Source organism: Haliotis asinina, chromosome 15, assembly GCF_037392515.1.
Source record: "Haliotis asinina isolate JCU_RB_2024 chromosome 15, JCU_Hal_asi_v2, whole genome shotgun sequence".
NCBI classification, from domain to species: Eukaryota; Metazoa; Mollusca; class Gastropoda; order Lepetellida; family Haliotidae; genus Haliotis; species Haliotis asinina.
This window is the reverse complement of record NC_090294.1, coordinates 12048575-12066561: the sequence shown is the minus strand read 5'-3', so window position 1 is coordinate 12066561 and position 17987 is coordinate 12048575. Positions and strand designations below refer to the sequence as shown.

General features: G+C 40.7%; 1 protein-coding gene across 3 annotated transcripts in view; it reads right to left on the bottom strand.

The window, feature by feature from the left end:
- LOC137265448 (protein mono-ADP-ribosyltransferase PARP14-like) overlaps window positions 1-15650 on the bottom strand; it is a 66035-nt gene extending 50385 nt beyond the window's left edge. For 2 of the 3 annotated variants that reach the window (XM_067800847.1, XM_067800849.1), the window contains exons 1-2: window positions 10006-10134; window positions 3595-4600 (exon numbers count right to left, since the gene is read on the bottom strand). In XM_067800847.1, coding sequence (XP_067656948.1) covers window positions 3595-4570 — 976 coding nt within the window. In that variant the 5' untranslated portion in view covers window positions 4571-4600; window positions 10006-10134. Of the gene's footprint in view, window positions 1-3594; window positions 4601-10005; window positions 10135-15579 lie in introns of those variants that run through there. The other variant, XM_067800848.1, reaches the window with a different exon arrangement.
- Window positions 15651-17987: the final 2337 nt, after the last annotated feature.

Below are 17987 nucleotides of genomic sequence, written 5' to 3'. Positions count from 1 at the left end.
CAGTTTCACATTTGAGACCAGCGGACTCCATCCAGGCGAGGAGTCGGTTGGATTGCTGTTCTGTTCCACACACTGCATGTACACACGATGCAATGGCTTCTCAGACAGCTTCTCCACAAAGGACTGACTCTGAGCAGACTTGGTGAAGGACTTCACCTGGTTTACTCCCATCGCCGTACTGTCCAGCAGTACATCACCATGAGCAAAATGAACTTCAAATTTCAGATTGTGTCCAACAACCTTGGCACGCTTAAAATAGCTGTGGAATTCCTTGCTTTCATCGTGAGTCTTGACGTGCATCACCAGAGGATCATCCGATAAATAAATATGTGCAAAAGTGCACAATAGAATTCTATCATGAAGAGCTTCCACATTAATCAAACCCCGACCTCCAGAATTGATTGGCATGTATAAACCATTAAGAGAGGAAAGAGGGTGGTGTGCTCTGTTATCAGACATGATTCTTCTGGTCAGGTGGTCAAGACCCTGGATGTCTTGTTTTGTCCAATCAACTACTCCAAAGGAATAGGAGAGGACTGGCACAGCAAAAGTATGGGTGGCTTTGACCTTGTTTTGAGCATTTAGCTCTGAGCTCCAGATTTTCTTTAAACGAGATTTATACTCGGCCCGAAGTTTATGTTGAATTTGGGCATTCTGGAGCTTGTCTCAAACTTGCATTCCAAGATAGGTGTAGGCCTGATGCCCAGTAACTCCTCCCCCTTGTAACTTGACCGATCCATCATAAGTTACCTTGCTACGTTTCAAATGAAGAGTATTACATTTGTCAAGTCCAAATGTCATGCCAATATCATTAGAGAAGGACTCGGCAAGGAGAACCTGTTCTTTCAAATTGGCATATCTTTGGCAAGGAGCTCGATGTCATCCATGTAGAGGAGATGAGTAAGAGGTGTTGGGTATCTGTGCTGAGAGGGTCCGGGATGGTACCCTTCCTCCCTGTTGAGCAGAGAACTCAAAGGATTTAGAGACAGACAAAAAAACAAAGGACTGAAGGATTCCCCCTGAAATATTCCCCTTCTGATTGGAATAGATTCCGAAGTCTGCACCTGCCCTTGCGAGTACATCTCAAGTTGAGTCGACCAGCAACTCATTAACGACTTGAGTAAATCAAGTAGTCGCTCAGGGAGGTCAATACACTGAAGAGACCTCAGAATCCATTCATGAGGGACAGAGTCATATGCCTTTTTGTAGTCTATCCAGCACATGGAGAGGTTGCAATGGTATGTTTTAGCCTCTTCCAAAATCATTTTCTGTACAAGAAGTTGATCCTTGCACCCCCAACATCCCTTTCTCGCCCCCTTCTGCTCTCTGTAAATTATCTCATTGGAAGAACAGTGAGATGACACGAGGTTTGACAAACACCCTGTGAATAATTTGTATTGAGTATTTAGACATGTGATAGGGCAGAAGTTTTTGGGATCAGTCAAGTCTCCTTTTTTGGGGAAGGAGTATTATTATTATTGTGAAATTTATTAGCTACATTTTGAGCAGATATGAAATGAAATGTAAGGTTATTTGCACTTTGAAACCATAAGTGGAAATTATCTAGTAGCCCCTGGACAAGAAAGATATCATTATGTGATTGCCCGAAATGAAAACTGACACGTCTCGGGCGTTGGGTGATGGGATTGCATAGTTTGTAAAAAAAAACAGAGGTTTTTCAGTGCATGTGAACACATTTCTGAGACAGTCTCTATGCACTACTGACTGGTTACAATGTGATTATGTTGTTGTTACGGTCACAAGGGTTATACAGGACACAGAAACGACTAATAGGCATTAGTCGACCAGTGGTCGTGCATTTGCCATGACGGTAATGATAGCTGAAATATATGTCATGCTGCCTTATATGTGTGACATGATTGGATTAACTAGTGGCATTGATTGAGTGAGTGAGTTTAGTTTTACATAGCACTCAGCAATATTCAAGCCATATGGTGGTGGCTTGTAAATAATCGAGTCTGGATAAGACAATCCAGTGACCAACAACATGAGCATCGATCTGCACCACTGGGAACCGATGACATGTGTCAACCAAGTCAGCGAACCTGACCACCCAATCCCATTAGTCGCCTCCTACGACTAGCATAGTCACCTTTTATGGCAAGCATGGGTTGCTGAAGGCCAATTCTACCCAGGGACCTTCACAGATCGGCATTGATTGAACCCACTAAATAACCTATGCTTATGACAAGAGGCGACTAATGGGATCGGGTGGTCAGACTTGCTGAGTAGGGCGACACATCATCGTACCCCAACTCTGTAGGATTGATGCTCATGATGTTGACTACTGGATTGCATAGTCCAGGTTTGATTATTTACAGACTGCTGTCATGAAGCTGGAATACTGCTGGGCGGAGTGTTAAACAACAACCAATTTACAAAGCTGGTTTAAAAGCCACATGCAGCAGGGAAAGAGACATTAAAAAAGTAACTTGTCCTGACTAATTTTCCACTTACCCTGATCTTTATGATATAATCATGATGATGTTTTTTGGAAGAATAGATCGGCTTGGGATTTACCATGTTAATATTCATTAGACTATTTATGGAAAAGTGATACAAGGCAAAGAAATATAATTCTACTTTATTATCATTGAGGAATTTAATAGGTACATTTTGAGCAGATATGAAATGAAATCCAAGCTTATTTGCAGTTTGAAAGCATAAGTGGAAATTATCTAGTTGAGCACAGGCGGTAAGATACCATTATCTGATTGCCCAAAATGAAAACTGACATGTCTTAGCCATAAGTAGATGGGATTTTCGAACTCCTGGTACAACCTGGTTGGCCATAATGTCCCCAAGCTACTGTAAAATAACCTTGATGAAAATGATGTCATTTCCAGTTCCTAAATCATCATAAAATATAGTGAAAAGAAGCTGAGAGACTTTTATCATTTCAGACCTTGGGGCCATGGGAATCTAGGCTTGCCACATATTCCAGACTGGCATGGGCTTTTTTGGATAAATTTGTTTCAGGGTCTGTATGACAGACTTAAACTTTATATGCAGACTTTGCTAACCATTATGGAAAATCTTTGGTGCCCTTATTTACTTAAGGTACAAAAGAAAAACATGCCTCTTGCAAACCAGCTATAAAACTGATGATCCCAAGTTAATAGACGCATTAATAAGGGACTTACTTTAATTTCTATTAAAATCACAACCTGCCATTTTCAGAAAAACATGTCTAATACTACAACTTCAAAGCAGACAGTCTCATGCCATTAGTTACCTCTAAAAGAAAGAAACATGCAATCCACAATTTTCAATCAAGCATTTGCTTTTCAAAACCACTGGTATAAGCTGATACAGTGACCATTACAGTACGTTGACTTCACCTTACCCTTGACCATTAAAAGACATCTACTAAACTTTTTTTCCAACTATCATGATAGGCTTTGAAGATTTTGCTACAAATGCACTTTATGAAAATAACAAAATGTACTGACAAAATGTAAACTTCCATTTAAACACCTTATTCCCGACATTCAAGCTGGGATGAATAATGGGGTTTTAGGTTCCTTGAAAGAGACTCGAAACATATTCATTCTGGTGCCATGTGCATTTTACCTTCAAAAATGCTGAGCTTGCGAGGGTCTTCCGAACGATTAGTGCCATTGGTTGTCATGTTCCTTCCAACTCTCATATCATCATTGACATTCAGCTTCTCAAGGCCTTCTGTTAGATCATTGACACTATCTCTAGCACTACTGTCGGTTTCATCCTCACTTCTTTGTTTAACAGCTGGGTTTGGACTGCTAGAAGAATGTGGTTTCAGGCCCAGCTGTGGAACAGGATTTGACTGCTGTATCCAAGGAGGCCCAGATGCTATTGGGGGAGTCTCTCCTTGAGAAGCTGTTGATAAGTGTCCTGATCTTGCATTACTAGAAGGTTGTTGGTTCGAAGTCTCTGGATCTATACTGGGGTGATACTCTGGATGTCTAGGGGATTGGTTTCCCATATCTTGCCATGTATTTGAAATACCAGGACCACCTTCAGCTTGTGCTTGTGGATGTTGATATGACTGAGCATTGTGGGTACCACTGTGGGTCTGCTGAGTCTGCCCATCATACTGAGCTGAAAAAGTGCCACCCATGGCATTTGGAACTGTAGCAATACCTGGAGGTGTCCTGTAGTATAAGCCAGCTCCCCCTTGCCCATAATCCTTGTCAGTTGACACAGGATGTGGCTGAGTAGACTGTTGGTTGTATGCTGTATGTGGCATGGGAGGATATGGCACATACACTCTATAATCAGGATGATGGTGTTCTGGTATATTGCCACAGTAACAAAACGGTTGCAGTGGCGGATATCTGCCATGAGGATAGCCATACTCTGGTTGTGGCATTTGATAGCTAAACTGCATCTGTTGTGTTGTGTGATGCATTTGACCTGTACCAGCTCCTTGATATTCCTTTCCTTCCATCATAGCTGTGCATGTTCCACTGTAAGGATAGTCTGCCGGTGGGTGTGGCATTGGCAAATCAGTCCTGTTTGGTTGCATTTGGCTTCCACGGTATCCTGGGTGGTTGCCTGATGATTCCATTTGATCACCACTACAGGATGATTCAGTTATCTGATCAGAAAAGAAAACAAATAAATCATTACCTCCTAATGAATACAAAAGTAAGTACAACAACATGGACGAAATGCCACCCATGAAACAAAAGAACTAAAATTAATTGTGTTTCTAATTTCTAGTTGACAAAACCTTCTACTGAGGTTTCTTAGACTCAGTATGGCAGTGTTGTGAATAATACAGAGACTATATTTACTAGATCTGGTGATTACTGAAGCTGGGGTGAATATCTGGGGAGTAAAAGTATTGAGGTCTTTGGCATGAAAGTATTTAGACTATTTTCTGATGTATGTGTAATACAATATGTCTATCATACACCCATGGACACAGATGTATTTAAAACTAGTTCAAATTCAGACATCAGAAAGATGAAATTTGAAACAGACATGTACATTCATGTTAGACTCACATATCTCAGCTAAACATAATGCAAACACACATACGAGGGGATGTCAATAAGTTTTGAGCCTTGCATAGAAAAACATAAAATATTGGTATGAACCACATCTATTTTACAACATAGTCCCTTTGTGAGTCAAGACACTTATTCCATCTTTTCTGCCAGGCGCTGATGCCATCTCTGTAGAAGGCGCCATTTTGGTCCTCAAACCAAGCCTCAGTAGCAGCAATAAGCTCATTATCATCCTGAAATCTATGACCACGCAAATGTTTCTTGAGATTTGGGAAAAGATGGTGATCACTTGGTGCCAGGTCTGGAGAGTAGGGGGGATGTGTCAAGATTTCGTACCCGCATTCCTGGACAGCAGCGGCTGCAATGCGAGAGGTGTGTACTGGAGCATTGTCTTGATGTAGAAGAATACCACGTCTGATCTTGCCCCGGCGCTTCTCCTTGATTGACTGTCGCACTTTCCTCAACAAGTTAGCGTAATATTCCCATTCATTGTTCTTCATTTTGGTAAGTAATCTATGTGGATGACGCCTTTGCTATCCCAGAAGACTGTCGCCATTACCTTCTGCACTGATCTGGAGGCTTTGAATTTTGGTCCTGGGAGAAGTGACATGTTTCCATTCCATGGATTCTTGTTTGCTCTCAGGATCATAGTGGCGGATCCAGGTTTCATCACAGGTTACTAGCCTAAAGTGAAAATCATCTGGATTCTTGTTGTATCTGGTTAGCATGGAGTTCCTTATGGTGACCTTTGTTTGCTTCATTTCATCTGTAAGCATTCTTGGCACCCATCTTGCGCACTTCTCAAACATGACGAGATGTTCATGAAGAATTGTCTCGATGGATCCGTGTGAAATGCCTGTTGTCTCCTCTAACTCATCGAGTGTGATTCGATGATTTTCCAGCACAAGTCTATGCACTCAATGTTTTCCTGACTAGTGCTTGTTGCTGGGCGACCTGGATGGGGGTCATCTTCAAGACTCTCTCTACCATGCTTAAATTCATTGACCCATTGTTTGATGGTAGCAGATGAAGGGGAAGACTTCCCATAAACTGCTGAAAGCCTTTCTACAATGTTCTTCGCCAAGTTTCCTTCAAGAACTAAAAACTTAATTACTGCTCTATACTCAATTTTATTCATTTTCACTGCCGTGATGGCGGTCTCTTTCTGTCAATGTGAGCTCTTCTAACTCCTGAGAGTAAGATACCAAAACTTATACATCACATCAGCTACACCCCAATGTTCAATGTTGTACCATAGGCTGTGACACCTGGATATGAAAAATGCTCAAGGCTCAAAACTTATTGACATCCCCTCGTATATGTATGCATACGTGCACATACACATCTCAAATGAACCACATAGTCACACTGAAACTAAACTTCCTTCAGTGGCAAGTAGCAGCTGCTGTATCAGTTAAACCCGATTGACATTAATATCGGTTTACTTTCTGTGTGATATTTTACTTTATTTATACAACCCGTGAAGGTCCCAGGGTAGAATAGGCCTTCAGCAACCCATGCTTGCCATAAAAGGCAACTATGCTTGTCGTAAGAGGCGACTAACGGGATCGGGTGGTCAGGTTCGCTGACTTGGTTGACACATGTCATCAGTTCCCAATTGCACAGATCGATGCTCGTGTCGTTGGTCACTGGATTGTCTGGTTCAGACTCGATTATTTACAAGCCGCCACCATATAGACGGAATATTGCTGAGTGCAGCATAAAATTAAACTCACTCACTCGCTTTTTTAATACACAAAACATCAACAGAAAACAAGGAAAGTTCATTCCAAAATTTTCAAAACTCTACCAAAAGCATCCTGCAAATGTCCCTCGAAAATATGAGATTTCAGGGAGGTTATCACATGACAGGTTTCATATCATGCTCCATTTCAAGCCATCACCCCCACCACCCCCATCACCCCTAGTGCTGAAGGCAGTTGATATGGGTGTTGAAGGTTGATATGGGTGTTGAAGGTTGATATGGGCATTAAAGGATGATATGGGTGTTGAAGGTTGACATGGGCATTGAAGGATGATATGGGTGTTGAAGGTTGATATGGGTGTTGAAGGTTGATATAAATGTTGAAAGTCGATATGGGTGTTGAAGGTTGATATAAATGTTGAAGGTCGATATGGGTGTTGAAAGTTGATATGGGTGTTGAAGGTTGATATCGGCATTGAAGGATGATATGGGCATTGAAGGATGATGTGGGCACTGAAGGAGGATACTGGCGCTGAAGGTTGATATAAGTGTTGAAGGAGGATATTGGTGCTGAAGGTTGATATAAGTGTTGAAAGTTGATATGGGTGTTGAAGGTTGATATAAATGTTGAAGGTCGATATGGGTGTTGAAAGTTGATATGGGTGTTGAAGGCTGATATGGGCGTTGAAGGTTGATATGGGCGTTGAAGGATGATGTGGGCACTGAAGGATGATATAAGTGTTGAAGGTTGATATGGGTGTTGAAGGTTGATATAAATGTTGAAGGTCGATATGGGTGTTGAAAGTTGATATGGGTGTTGAAGGCTGATATGGGCATTGAAGGTTGATATGGGCGTTGAAGGATGATGTGGGCACTGAAGGATGATATAAGTGTTGAAGGTTGATATAGGTGTTGAAGGTTGATATGGGCACTGAAGGATGATATAGGTATTGAAGGTCAATATGGGTGTTGAAGGTTGGTATGGGCATTGAAGGATGATATAAGTGTTGAAGGTTGATATGGGTGTTGAAGGTTGATATGGGCGTTGAAGGTTGATATGGGCGTTGAAGGATGATGTGGGCACTGAAGGATGATATAAGTGTTGAAGGATGATGTGGGCACTGAAGGATGATATAAGTGTGTGTTGAAGGTTGATATGGGTGTTGAAGGATGATGTGGGCACTGAAGGATGATATATGTGTTGAAGGTCGATATTGGTGTTGAAGGTTGGTATGGGCATTGAAGGTTGGTATGAGTGTTGAAGGTTAATGTAAGTGTTGAAGGATGATGTGGGCACTGAAGGATGATATAAGTGTTGAAGGTTGATATGGGTGTTGAAGGTTGGTATGGGCACTGAAGGCTGATATGGGTGTTGAAGGTTGGTATGGGTGTTGAAGGTTGATATGGGTGTTGAAGGATGATGTGGGCACTGAAGGATGATATAAGTATTGAAGGTTGATATGGGTGTTGAAGGTTGATATGGGCGTTGAAGGTTGATATGGGCGTTGAAGGATGATGTGGGCACTGAAGGATGATATAAGTGTTGAAGGATGATGTGGGCACTGAAGGATGATATAAGTGTGTGTTGAAGGTTGATATGGGTGTTGAAGGATGATGTGGGCACTGAAGGATGATATATGTGTTGAAGGTCGATATTGGTGTTGAAGGTTGGTATGGGCATTGAAGGTTGGTATGAGTGTTGAAGGTTAATGTAAGTGTTGAAGGATGATGTGGGCACTGAAGGATGATATAAGTGTTGAAGGTTGATATGGGTGTTGAAGGTTGGTATGGGCACTGAAGGCTGATATGGGTGTTGAAGGTTGGTATGGGTGTTGAAGGTTGATATGGGTGTTGAAGGATGATGTGGGCACTGAAGGATGATATAAGTATTGAAGGTTGATATGGGTGTTGAAGGTTGGTATGGGCATTGAAGGTTGATATGGGTGTTGAAGGTTGATATGGGTGTTGAAGGTTGATATATGCGTTGAAGGTTGATATGGGCGGTGAAGGATGATGTGGGCACTGAAGGATGATATAAGTGTTGAAGAATGATGTGGGTGTTGAAGGTAGATATGGGCAGTGTATGAAACAGCGTCTGCCTGGCGGCCTGTTGCTAGTTAGATACATGGCTCGCTTATAACTTCATTTTATAGCCAGCCCTGTGCACCAGTACATTTTCCAAGGGTATATATTTGACCATGTCATTGACTACAGGAAATATTTTGAAAATAATTTACAGTTGTGGTAACTAGATGATGTCGGTATAGTTCATGATCAATCAAACTGTAACTTCCACAGATCAACCTACCCATTTATCTAACACTAAATGTGACTGGTCTAGAGAATGCTTTCAGTCAATGAATAATGTCCTGTTCTGAGGGCCGTGACACTAAATGAATTAACAATGACCACCAAATCACAGTTTTATCAAATTTGCTTTTGCACATGTTCAAGTTTACCTCACTACAAGTACATGTAATTCATTAATTACTTTCTTCTAACACCTTATCTCAATTTCCTGTATTTAACACAGGGCTGGTTACATGTAAACAGGACCTGCAACATTTTTTAGTTATCAGCCCTGTGGACTTCATGTCTTTTTATAGGAGTTACATAAACTGATATGGTTGTTGGCAGTAACTGTTACTTTTTTCCCCACAAGGTTTGATGTCCACATTTGCAAAATATATAATTCACATCACCTGGGAAAGAATACTGGCTAGGTCATTAAATAAGATCAATTCAGTGTAAATTCTATGGCACATACTAATGAGTGCCATATCAGTATGACATATATGACACATGATATTAGGGACCGTTCATAATTTATTACTAGTGGGCGTGATGAGGATTTTTATATTTTTTTCTGTACAAATCTGGTAGCCCCCCCTTCAATACTTGGGACAAAACAAATAGCCCCCCCCCCCCCCCCCCCCCGAAAATCCTCAACGACCCCCCTGGTGATAAATTATGAACAGTCCCTTAGAGGCCGTTTATAATTTATGGGTAGTGTGATGATATCACAGACACACAGACACAAACGCACACACAGACACACGCGTACGTTTATTCATGAACGTTCCCTTACCAGTTCTTTTGCTTGTGATTTGGCGAACTGATCTCTTTGACTTTTTGGGTCCTGGCGACTTGCACTGTTGTTGGGCGCCTTAACTCATACAGAGATTAGAGAGAACTTAGCTGTAGTCTTTGTAAAACAGATAGACGGTACTATGTTCAACCTTCAAACTATCAAAATATGAGATCTTGTTGGGTCATTATACTTACCACAACTGTGTTGTGAGGTCTCACATAACTAGATATAATTTCTGGGTTTGGCCCATTCTCAGAAACTATTTTCCCTTTTCATATGATATAACCTCACATGACGTGCCAAACCGAAAGCGAAAGTAGGATGTGTAGCGATTACGGAAAGAGGCGAACGTTGACGAAAGTTCGGTAGAGAGAGAGATACCGAGACAAAAGGCATTGTTTTTGGATATATATGTTATTACATGTGTTTTAGAAAAGTCAATGCAATACGGATGTTTCAAAAGCTAAGGTCCTGGTGGTGACATATCGTACACGTATCTGAGTTACCTCCCTTCCACCATGTGGCATGAAAGACTTCATCGGAACAAATTCATCTTCAGCGGTATACTTGCAGAAGCTACTCGTTTTATACGGAAAATGAGTAAAAGATATTTCTAAAGAGTGAGTTCATATCAATGTATGTTCATTTCATTTAAGTCATAATTATCATTTGTCAAAAGGTCGTTTGCACTGACATGCCATGCATGACTCTCAGTGAGGAGACTAAAAGTGTGTCTGAAGCATTTTTTAAAACTCGACCACTGTTTTTGAGAGGGTTTGTTGTTGTTGTTGTTTTAAAATGGTTTTATTTACCGGTATGTGTTTTAAAAGCATGTTATCTACTTTTAAGGAGTAACATTGCCTGTCATTTAACATACTGTGAACACAAGACTGAAGGAAAAGCGAGAGTTTTTTTTGTATATTGGGTTGGGTGTGTAAATGTGTTGGGGTGTGTGGGTGGGGGGTGGGGTGGGGATTGGACGTTAGGTGTATGTCGTATTAATTACTAGGTATTTACCATAACACCAATTTCAGATGCATAGGTTGGGTATTCACATAAATCTGCTCTTCAGTTTTGTGTCCCCTGAAGGTGTCTGGTTTGCTGATTTGCGTGACACATGTCTTCGTATCCCATCAGTGTAGATCGATGCCCATGCTGTTAATCACTGGATTGTCTGGTCTAGACTTGATTATTTACAGACCTCTGCAATTCAACTGTAATGCGGCGTAAAACTAAACTCTCTCACATACTCTGATGAAACATTCCAGCACAGTGTCAGAGACGTGAGACGTATCTTCGCTCATGTAGTCCCTGACCTGGTTGACACGTGTCATCGTATCCCAATTGTCTGGTATGCATCACCACTTTCGTCATCCAGATATAAATTTAATTACTATTCACAATATAATTTCTAACGTCGAACTATATTTAACCAAATCGAGTGAACTGCTACCAAAGTAAGTTCGGTAAGATCATTACTCGGTTTAGGTGCTGTAGCATCAGACTCGCAGTGGAATGTGGTCGTCATACAAACACCCTGTATAACGAACGTCTCTGCCTCTTCTGTCTTGCTGTTGGCCTTGACCATATCGAAGGTGGACATATTTTATTAATATGTCCCAAATATTTCCAACAAAATTAGATTGTTTTTCAATACATCTGACTCAACCACCGACAGTGGAAACCCTCATGAGATTGTTGTCATCGGACGATATACATATTTTAAAATCATTGAGTAAATAGCTTTCACAAGTTCGCCGTAGAAGGAATGAACAAATGTAACATGAGTCATTACTAAACTATACTTAGCTTTACTCAGTATGAATTTACTTTTGCCAAATGTATGTATTATGGGTCTAAATTACCGATTGAACCTGCCTGCCTGTCTGTCTGTACACCAACTGCGTAGATCGATGCCCATGCTGTTAATCACTGGATTGTCTGGCCCAGGCTCGATTATTTACAGACCTCCGCCATATAGCTGGAATATTGCTGAGTACGGCGTAAAACTAAACTCACTCATTACAATGCCCAAAGCACCGTGGGTAAGTAGAATGTCACTAAAATGTATATAAATGATAATGACAGCTAGAGTAACGAATAAGGGTGCACTAGCTTAGTTTGTCAAGATAGTTGGTGATACTGTCAATTTGCAGATAGAATACACTACCGGACCTATATAGATTTGATGGACTGGAATCTTGAGAGTTCCATTAAGGTGTTCGGTTATCTGGGATATTTGTCTTAATTCTATAATGGTAAATACTTATTCAGTACAAGTGCTTCTTTTTAGCCGAAATTAAACTAAGTATAGATTTTCAATCCTGTAACACTCATGATCGAGATGATAATAGTAATAGATGAACTGAGAAGGTGACGTTACATTCGAAGGGAATGGGTGTAGGGTATTTAATTATAACACTAGCGACATTATACCCTGGATGACCGAGGATGGCACTAAATGTCTATGGCTGCAAAACGGTTTGACAGCATAACTGAGTATGCCTGTCGAGGATTTATAACACAATATTGAACAAGCACAATATGCTACATAATTAGATTGTTATTTTGTTTCTTAAGCCAAATGTTATATATATATATATATATATATATATATATGTGTGTGTGTGTGTGTGTGTGTGTGTGTGTGTGTGTGTGTGTGTGTGTGTGTCTGTGTCTCTGTGTGTCTCTGTGTGTGCGTTGAAGGATGACATGGGCATTGAAGAATGATATGGGTGTTGAAGGTTGATATGGGCATTGAAGGACGATATGGGTCTTGAAGGTTGATATGGGTGTTGAAGGATGATATGGGTGTTGAAGGTTGATGTGGGCATTGAAGGATGATATGGGTGGTGAAGGTTGATATGGGTGTTGAAGGACGATATGGGTCTTGAAGGACGATATGGGTGTTGAAGGTTGATATGGGTGGTGAAGGTTGATGTGGGCATTGAAGGATGATATGGGTGGTGGAGGTTGATATGGGTGTTGAAGGACGATATGGGTCTTGAGGGACGATATGGGTGTTGAAGGTTGATGTGGGCATTGAAGGTTGATATGGGTGGTGAAGGTTGATATGGGCATTGAAGGACGATATGGGTCTTGAAGGACGATATGGGCGGTGAAGGATGATATGGGTGTTGAAGGTTGATGTGGGCATTGAAGGATGATATGGGTGGTGAAGGTTGATATGGGTGTTGAAGGATGATATAGGCATTGAAGGTTGATGTGGGTGTTGAAGGTTGATATGGACATTGAAGGATGATATAGGTGTTGAAGGTTGATATGGGTGTTGAAGGTTGATGTGGGTGTTGAAGGTTGATGTGGGCATTGAAGGATGATATGGGTGGTGAAGGTTGATATGGGTGTTGAAGGATGATATAGGCATTGAAGGTTGATATGGGTGTTGAAGGTTGATATGGACATTGAAGGATGATATAGGTGTTGAAGGTTGATATGGGTGTTGAAGGTTGATGTGGGCATTGAAGGTTGATATGGGTGTTGAAGGTTGATGTGGGTGTTGAAGGTTGATGTGGGCATTGAAGGATGATATGGGTGGTGAAGGTTGATATGGGTGTTGAAGGATGATATAGGCATTGAAGGTTGATATGGGTGTTGAAGGTTGATATGGACATTGAAGGATGATATAGGTGTTGAAGGTTGATATGGGTGTTGAAGGTTGATGTGGGCATTGAAGGATGATATGGGTGGTGAAGGTTGATATGGGTGTTGAAGGTTGATATGGGTGTTGAAGGATGATATAGGCATTGAAGGTTGATATGGGTGTTGAAGGTTGATATGGGCGGTGAAGGATGATATGGGTGTTGAAGGTTGATATCGGCATTGAAGGATGATATGGGTGTTGAAAGTTGATATGGGTGTTGAAGGTTGATGTGGGTGTTGAAGGATGATATGGGTGTTGAAAGTTGATATGGGTGTTGAAGGTTGATGTGGGTGTTGAAGGATGATATAGGCATTGAAGGTTGATATGGGCGCTGAAGGATGATATGGGTGTTGAAAGTTGATATGGGTGTTGAAGGTTGATGTGGGCGTTGAAGGATGATATGGGTGTTGAAGGTTGATATAGGTGTTGAAGGTTGATGTGGGCATTGAAGGATGATATGGGTGGTGAAGGTTGATATGGGTGTTGAAGGTTGATGTGGGTGTTGAAGGATGATATAGGCATTGAAGGTTGATATGGGCATTGAAGATTGATATGGGTGTTGAAGGCTGATATGGGCGTTAAAGGAATATATTGGCGCTGAAGTTTGATAATGGCATTGAAGGATGATATAGGTGTTGAAGGTTGATGTGGGTGTTGAAGGTTGATATGGGCATTAAAGGATGATATGGGTGTTGAAGGATGATATAGGTGTTGAAGGTTGATATGGGTGTTGAAGGATGATATAGGCATTGAAGGTTGATATGGGTGTTGAAGGTTGATGTGGGCGTTGAAGGATGATATGGGTGTTGAAGGATGATATGGGCATTGAAGGTTGACATGGGTGTTGAAGGAATTTTTAAGCACTGAAGGTTGATATGAGCATGAAAGGATGATATGAGCGTTGAAGAATGATGTGGGTGTTCAAGGTAGATATGGACAGTGTATGAAATAGCGTCTGCCTGGCGGCCTGCTGCCAGCTAGATACATGGCTCGCTTACAACTTCATTTTATAGCCAGCCCTGTGCACCAGTACATTTTCCAAGGGTATATATTTGACCATGTTATTGACTACAGGAAATATTTCGAAGATAATTTACAGTTGTGGTAACTAGATGGTGTCCGTATAGTTCATGATCAATCAAACCGTAACTTCCACAGATCAACCTACTCATTTATCTAACACTAAATGTGACTGGTCTAGAGAATGCTTTCAGCCAGTGAATAATGTCCTTCTATTCTGAGGGCCGTGACACTAAATGAATTAACAATGACCACCAAATCAAGGTTTTAACAAATATGCTTTTGCACATGTTCAAGTTTACCTCACATCTCAATTTCCTATATTTAACACAGGGCTGGTTACATGGACCTGCAACATTTTTTAGTTATCAGCCCTGTGGACTTCCTGTCTTTTTGTAGGGAGTTACATACACTGATATGGTTGTTGAAGACTGATAAGAGCACTGGAGGGTGATATGAGCAATGAAAGTTGATATGATATGTATCTATTTGCAGCTGACGACAATACATTTTAACCTTGTTTTAGAGACACTGAAAAGCTAGTTTGTCAGGTGATAAAAGGGCAGTAACTTTTTTCCCACAAGGTCTGATGTCCACATTTGCAAAACATATAATTCACATCAACTGGGGAAGAATACTGCATAGGTCATTAAATAAGATCAGTTCAGTGTAAATTCTATGGCACATACTAATGAGTGTCATTTCAGTATGACATATATGATACATGATATTAGAGGCCGTCTATAATTTATGGGTAGTGTGATGATATCACAGTCACAGACAGACACACAGACACAGACACAGACACACACACACACACACACACACACACACACACACACACACACACACACACACACACACACCTACGTTTATTCTTGAATGTTCCCTTACCAGTTCTTTTGCTTATGATTTGGCGAACTAATCTCTTTGACTGCTTGGGTCCTGGCGACTTACACTGTTGTTGGGCGCCTTAGCTCATTAGCTCATGCACAGATTAGAGAGAACTTAGCTGTAGACTATGTAAAATAGATAGACGGTACTGTGTTCATGAAAATATGAGATTTTGTTGGGTCATTATACTTACCACAGCTGTCTTGTGAGGTCTCACATAACTAGATGTAATTTCTGGGTTTGGCCCATTCTCACCTGATGTGACAAACCGAAAGCGAAAGTAGGATGTGTAGTGATTACGGAAAGAGGCTAGAGTTGACGAGAGTTCGATAAAGAGAGATACCTAGACAAAAGGCATTGTTCTTGGATATATATGTTATTACATGTGTTTTAGAAAAGTCAATGCAATACGGATGTTTCAAAAGCTAACGTCCTGGTGGTCACATATCGGTAGGTAGGTAGGTAGGTAGGTAGGTAGGTAGGTAGGTAGGTAGGTAGGTAGGTAGGTAGGTAGGTAGGTAGGTAGGTAGGTCCCATATGCGCCCATCACTTAACAAACAGTTATATTTTTTTCCGTTTTAACGAGGAAGTCTAAAGCTTTGGATGCAACCATACATTAAATTATGGCCAAGTATGGTGTTCAGTGTAAAAATAGTTTTGGTTTTATTAAGCACAATGTCTCTAAGAGCCTTACGTGGGTTTTCATGAGCAGGACATTCAATGAGGTAGTGCTGAACTGTTACTGGGCAGTGTAAGGTACAGCTTTCACACATAGGGGAAATGTCTTTATCTAAAATGCTTTTATGACGGTCAATTCTGCTGCAAACACAGACAGATGATCAGTCAATCTAAATCTTCTAGATAAACCAAGATTGGGAATATAAAAGGCCCCACCAACATGACCGGTTCTGGGATCCTTTGAAGCATCAGTGTAAATATGAGTAAAATTACTATGTTTGGTCTGAATGTAGTCTTGGGTTAGGATGTTAATAACACTTGGTGACATTTGTTTGTTTACAAGTTCCGTTAAATCATGAGAAATCGAGGGTTGTGTTAAAGTTCATGGAACTGTTTTAGGTAGAGATTGCGCAGCATTCAGCTGAAGATTGTTGAACAAGTAATCCAAATGGTGGTTTTCCATGATTCCAGTCACACATGACATCTTCCACACAATCACACGAAATATCAGTTCCTGGTTGATACCTAGAGGAAGCTCTTAAAGATAAGTAGTACTTAAGGGCCACTTTAAGACGATGATATTGCAAAGGAGGTTCTGAGCATTCCACCTGCAAGGCAGAAACCGGTGTAGTAGGACAGGCACCAATGCATATCCGAAGAGCTTTAGCTTGAACACGATCAAGCTTAGTCAAATGACATTTTGCAGCATTCATGAAAACCATATTCTAACCTAGACATAACGAGTGCTTTGTATAAAAGAAGTAAGGACGATTTTAGTCTGTCGTACAGACCCGGAAGTATATATATCCAAGAAAACCCACGCAAGTCTAGAAAATGTGGCAAGTCTAGATTTCCTTAGCTTCTGAAAATGAAGAAAGTCTCAGGGCTCCTTTCATTATATTATTTTTGTTTTCACTATGAACGTTTTTTCAGTAAAATATGTTCATTTCAGAGACTAGCTGTTAGTCTAGGACGATGTATCAGCACCCCACTTTGTGGCAGACACGCTCTTCAGTAAACTGAGAGCTTTAGTGCATTTTGATGCAATGTAGTTGATGTGGCTGGACCGTGTGAGTTTTTGATCAAAGATTACACCCAAGAATTTAAATTCAGAAACAAATTTTATGTCCTGACCACCAATGTGTAGCTTCAGAATTGAGGGAAGTTTACGTCTTGTGAAGAACATAGCAACTGATTTAGAAGTTGATACCTTGAACCCCCACTTTGAACACCAAAGATCGATAGAATTTAGAGCCAAATGAATAGATTTGTGAACAAACTTAATGTTTCCAAAACGTCTCCAACAAGCACCATCATCTGCAAATTGTGACATATCGTACACGTATCTGAGTTACCTCCCTTCTACCATATGGAATTATAGACTTCATCGGAACAAATTATTCTTCAGCGGTATACTTGCAGAAGTTACTCGTTTTATACGGTAAGTTATAACATTTGAGTTGTAATTATAATTTGTGAAAAGGTCGTTTGCACTGACATGCCATGCATGACTTTCTGTGAGGAGACAAAAGTGTGTCTGAAGCATTTTTTAAAACACGATCACTGTTTTTGGGAGGTTCTTTTGTTGTTGTTCTTTATTTAAATGCTTTTATTTACCATCTTTTTACACCCTGTGCATTTTTACATATAGGTAAAAATGCATGGGTATGTAAATGTCTACTTTGTTATGCGTTCATGCACCACAGAAAATCTACTTTAGGTGAGCATTTAAAGGACACACTAGCCAAAATTGTCATTTAACAATTAGCACTGAACATGGAAACACTGCATGATATTCAGATAAGAAGAGGATATTATACATGTTTGCAGTTGGATTAACTGTAGGCCAAGGCAAGGAAAGATTGGTATAGACTTGAAAAAAGCAGGGCTTGGTGGGGGGATATTGTGGAGGGCACATTTGAT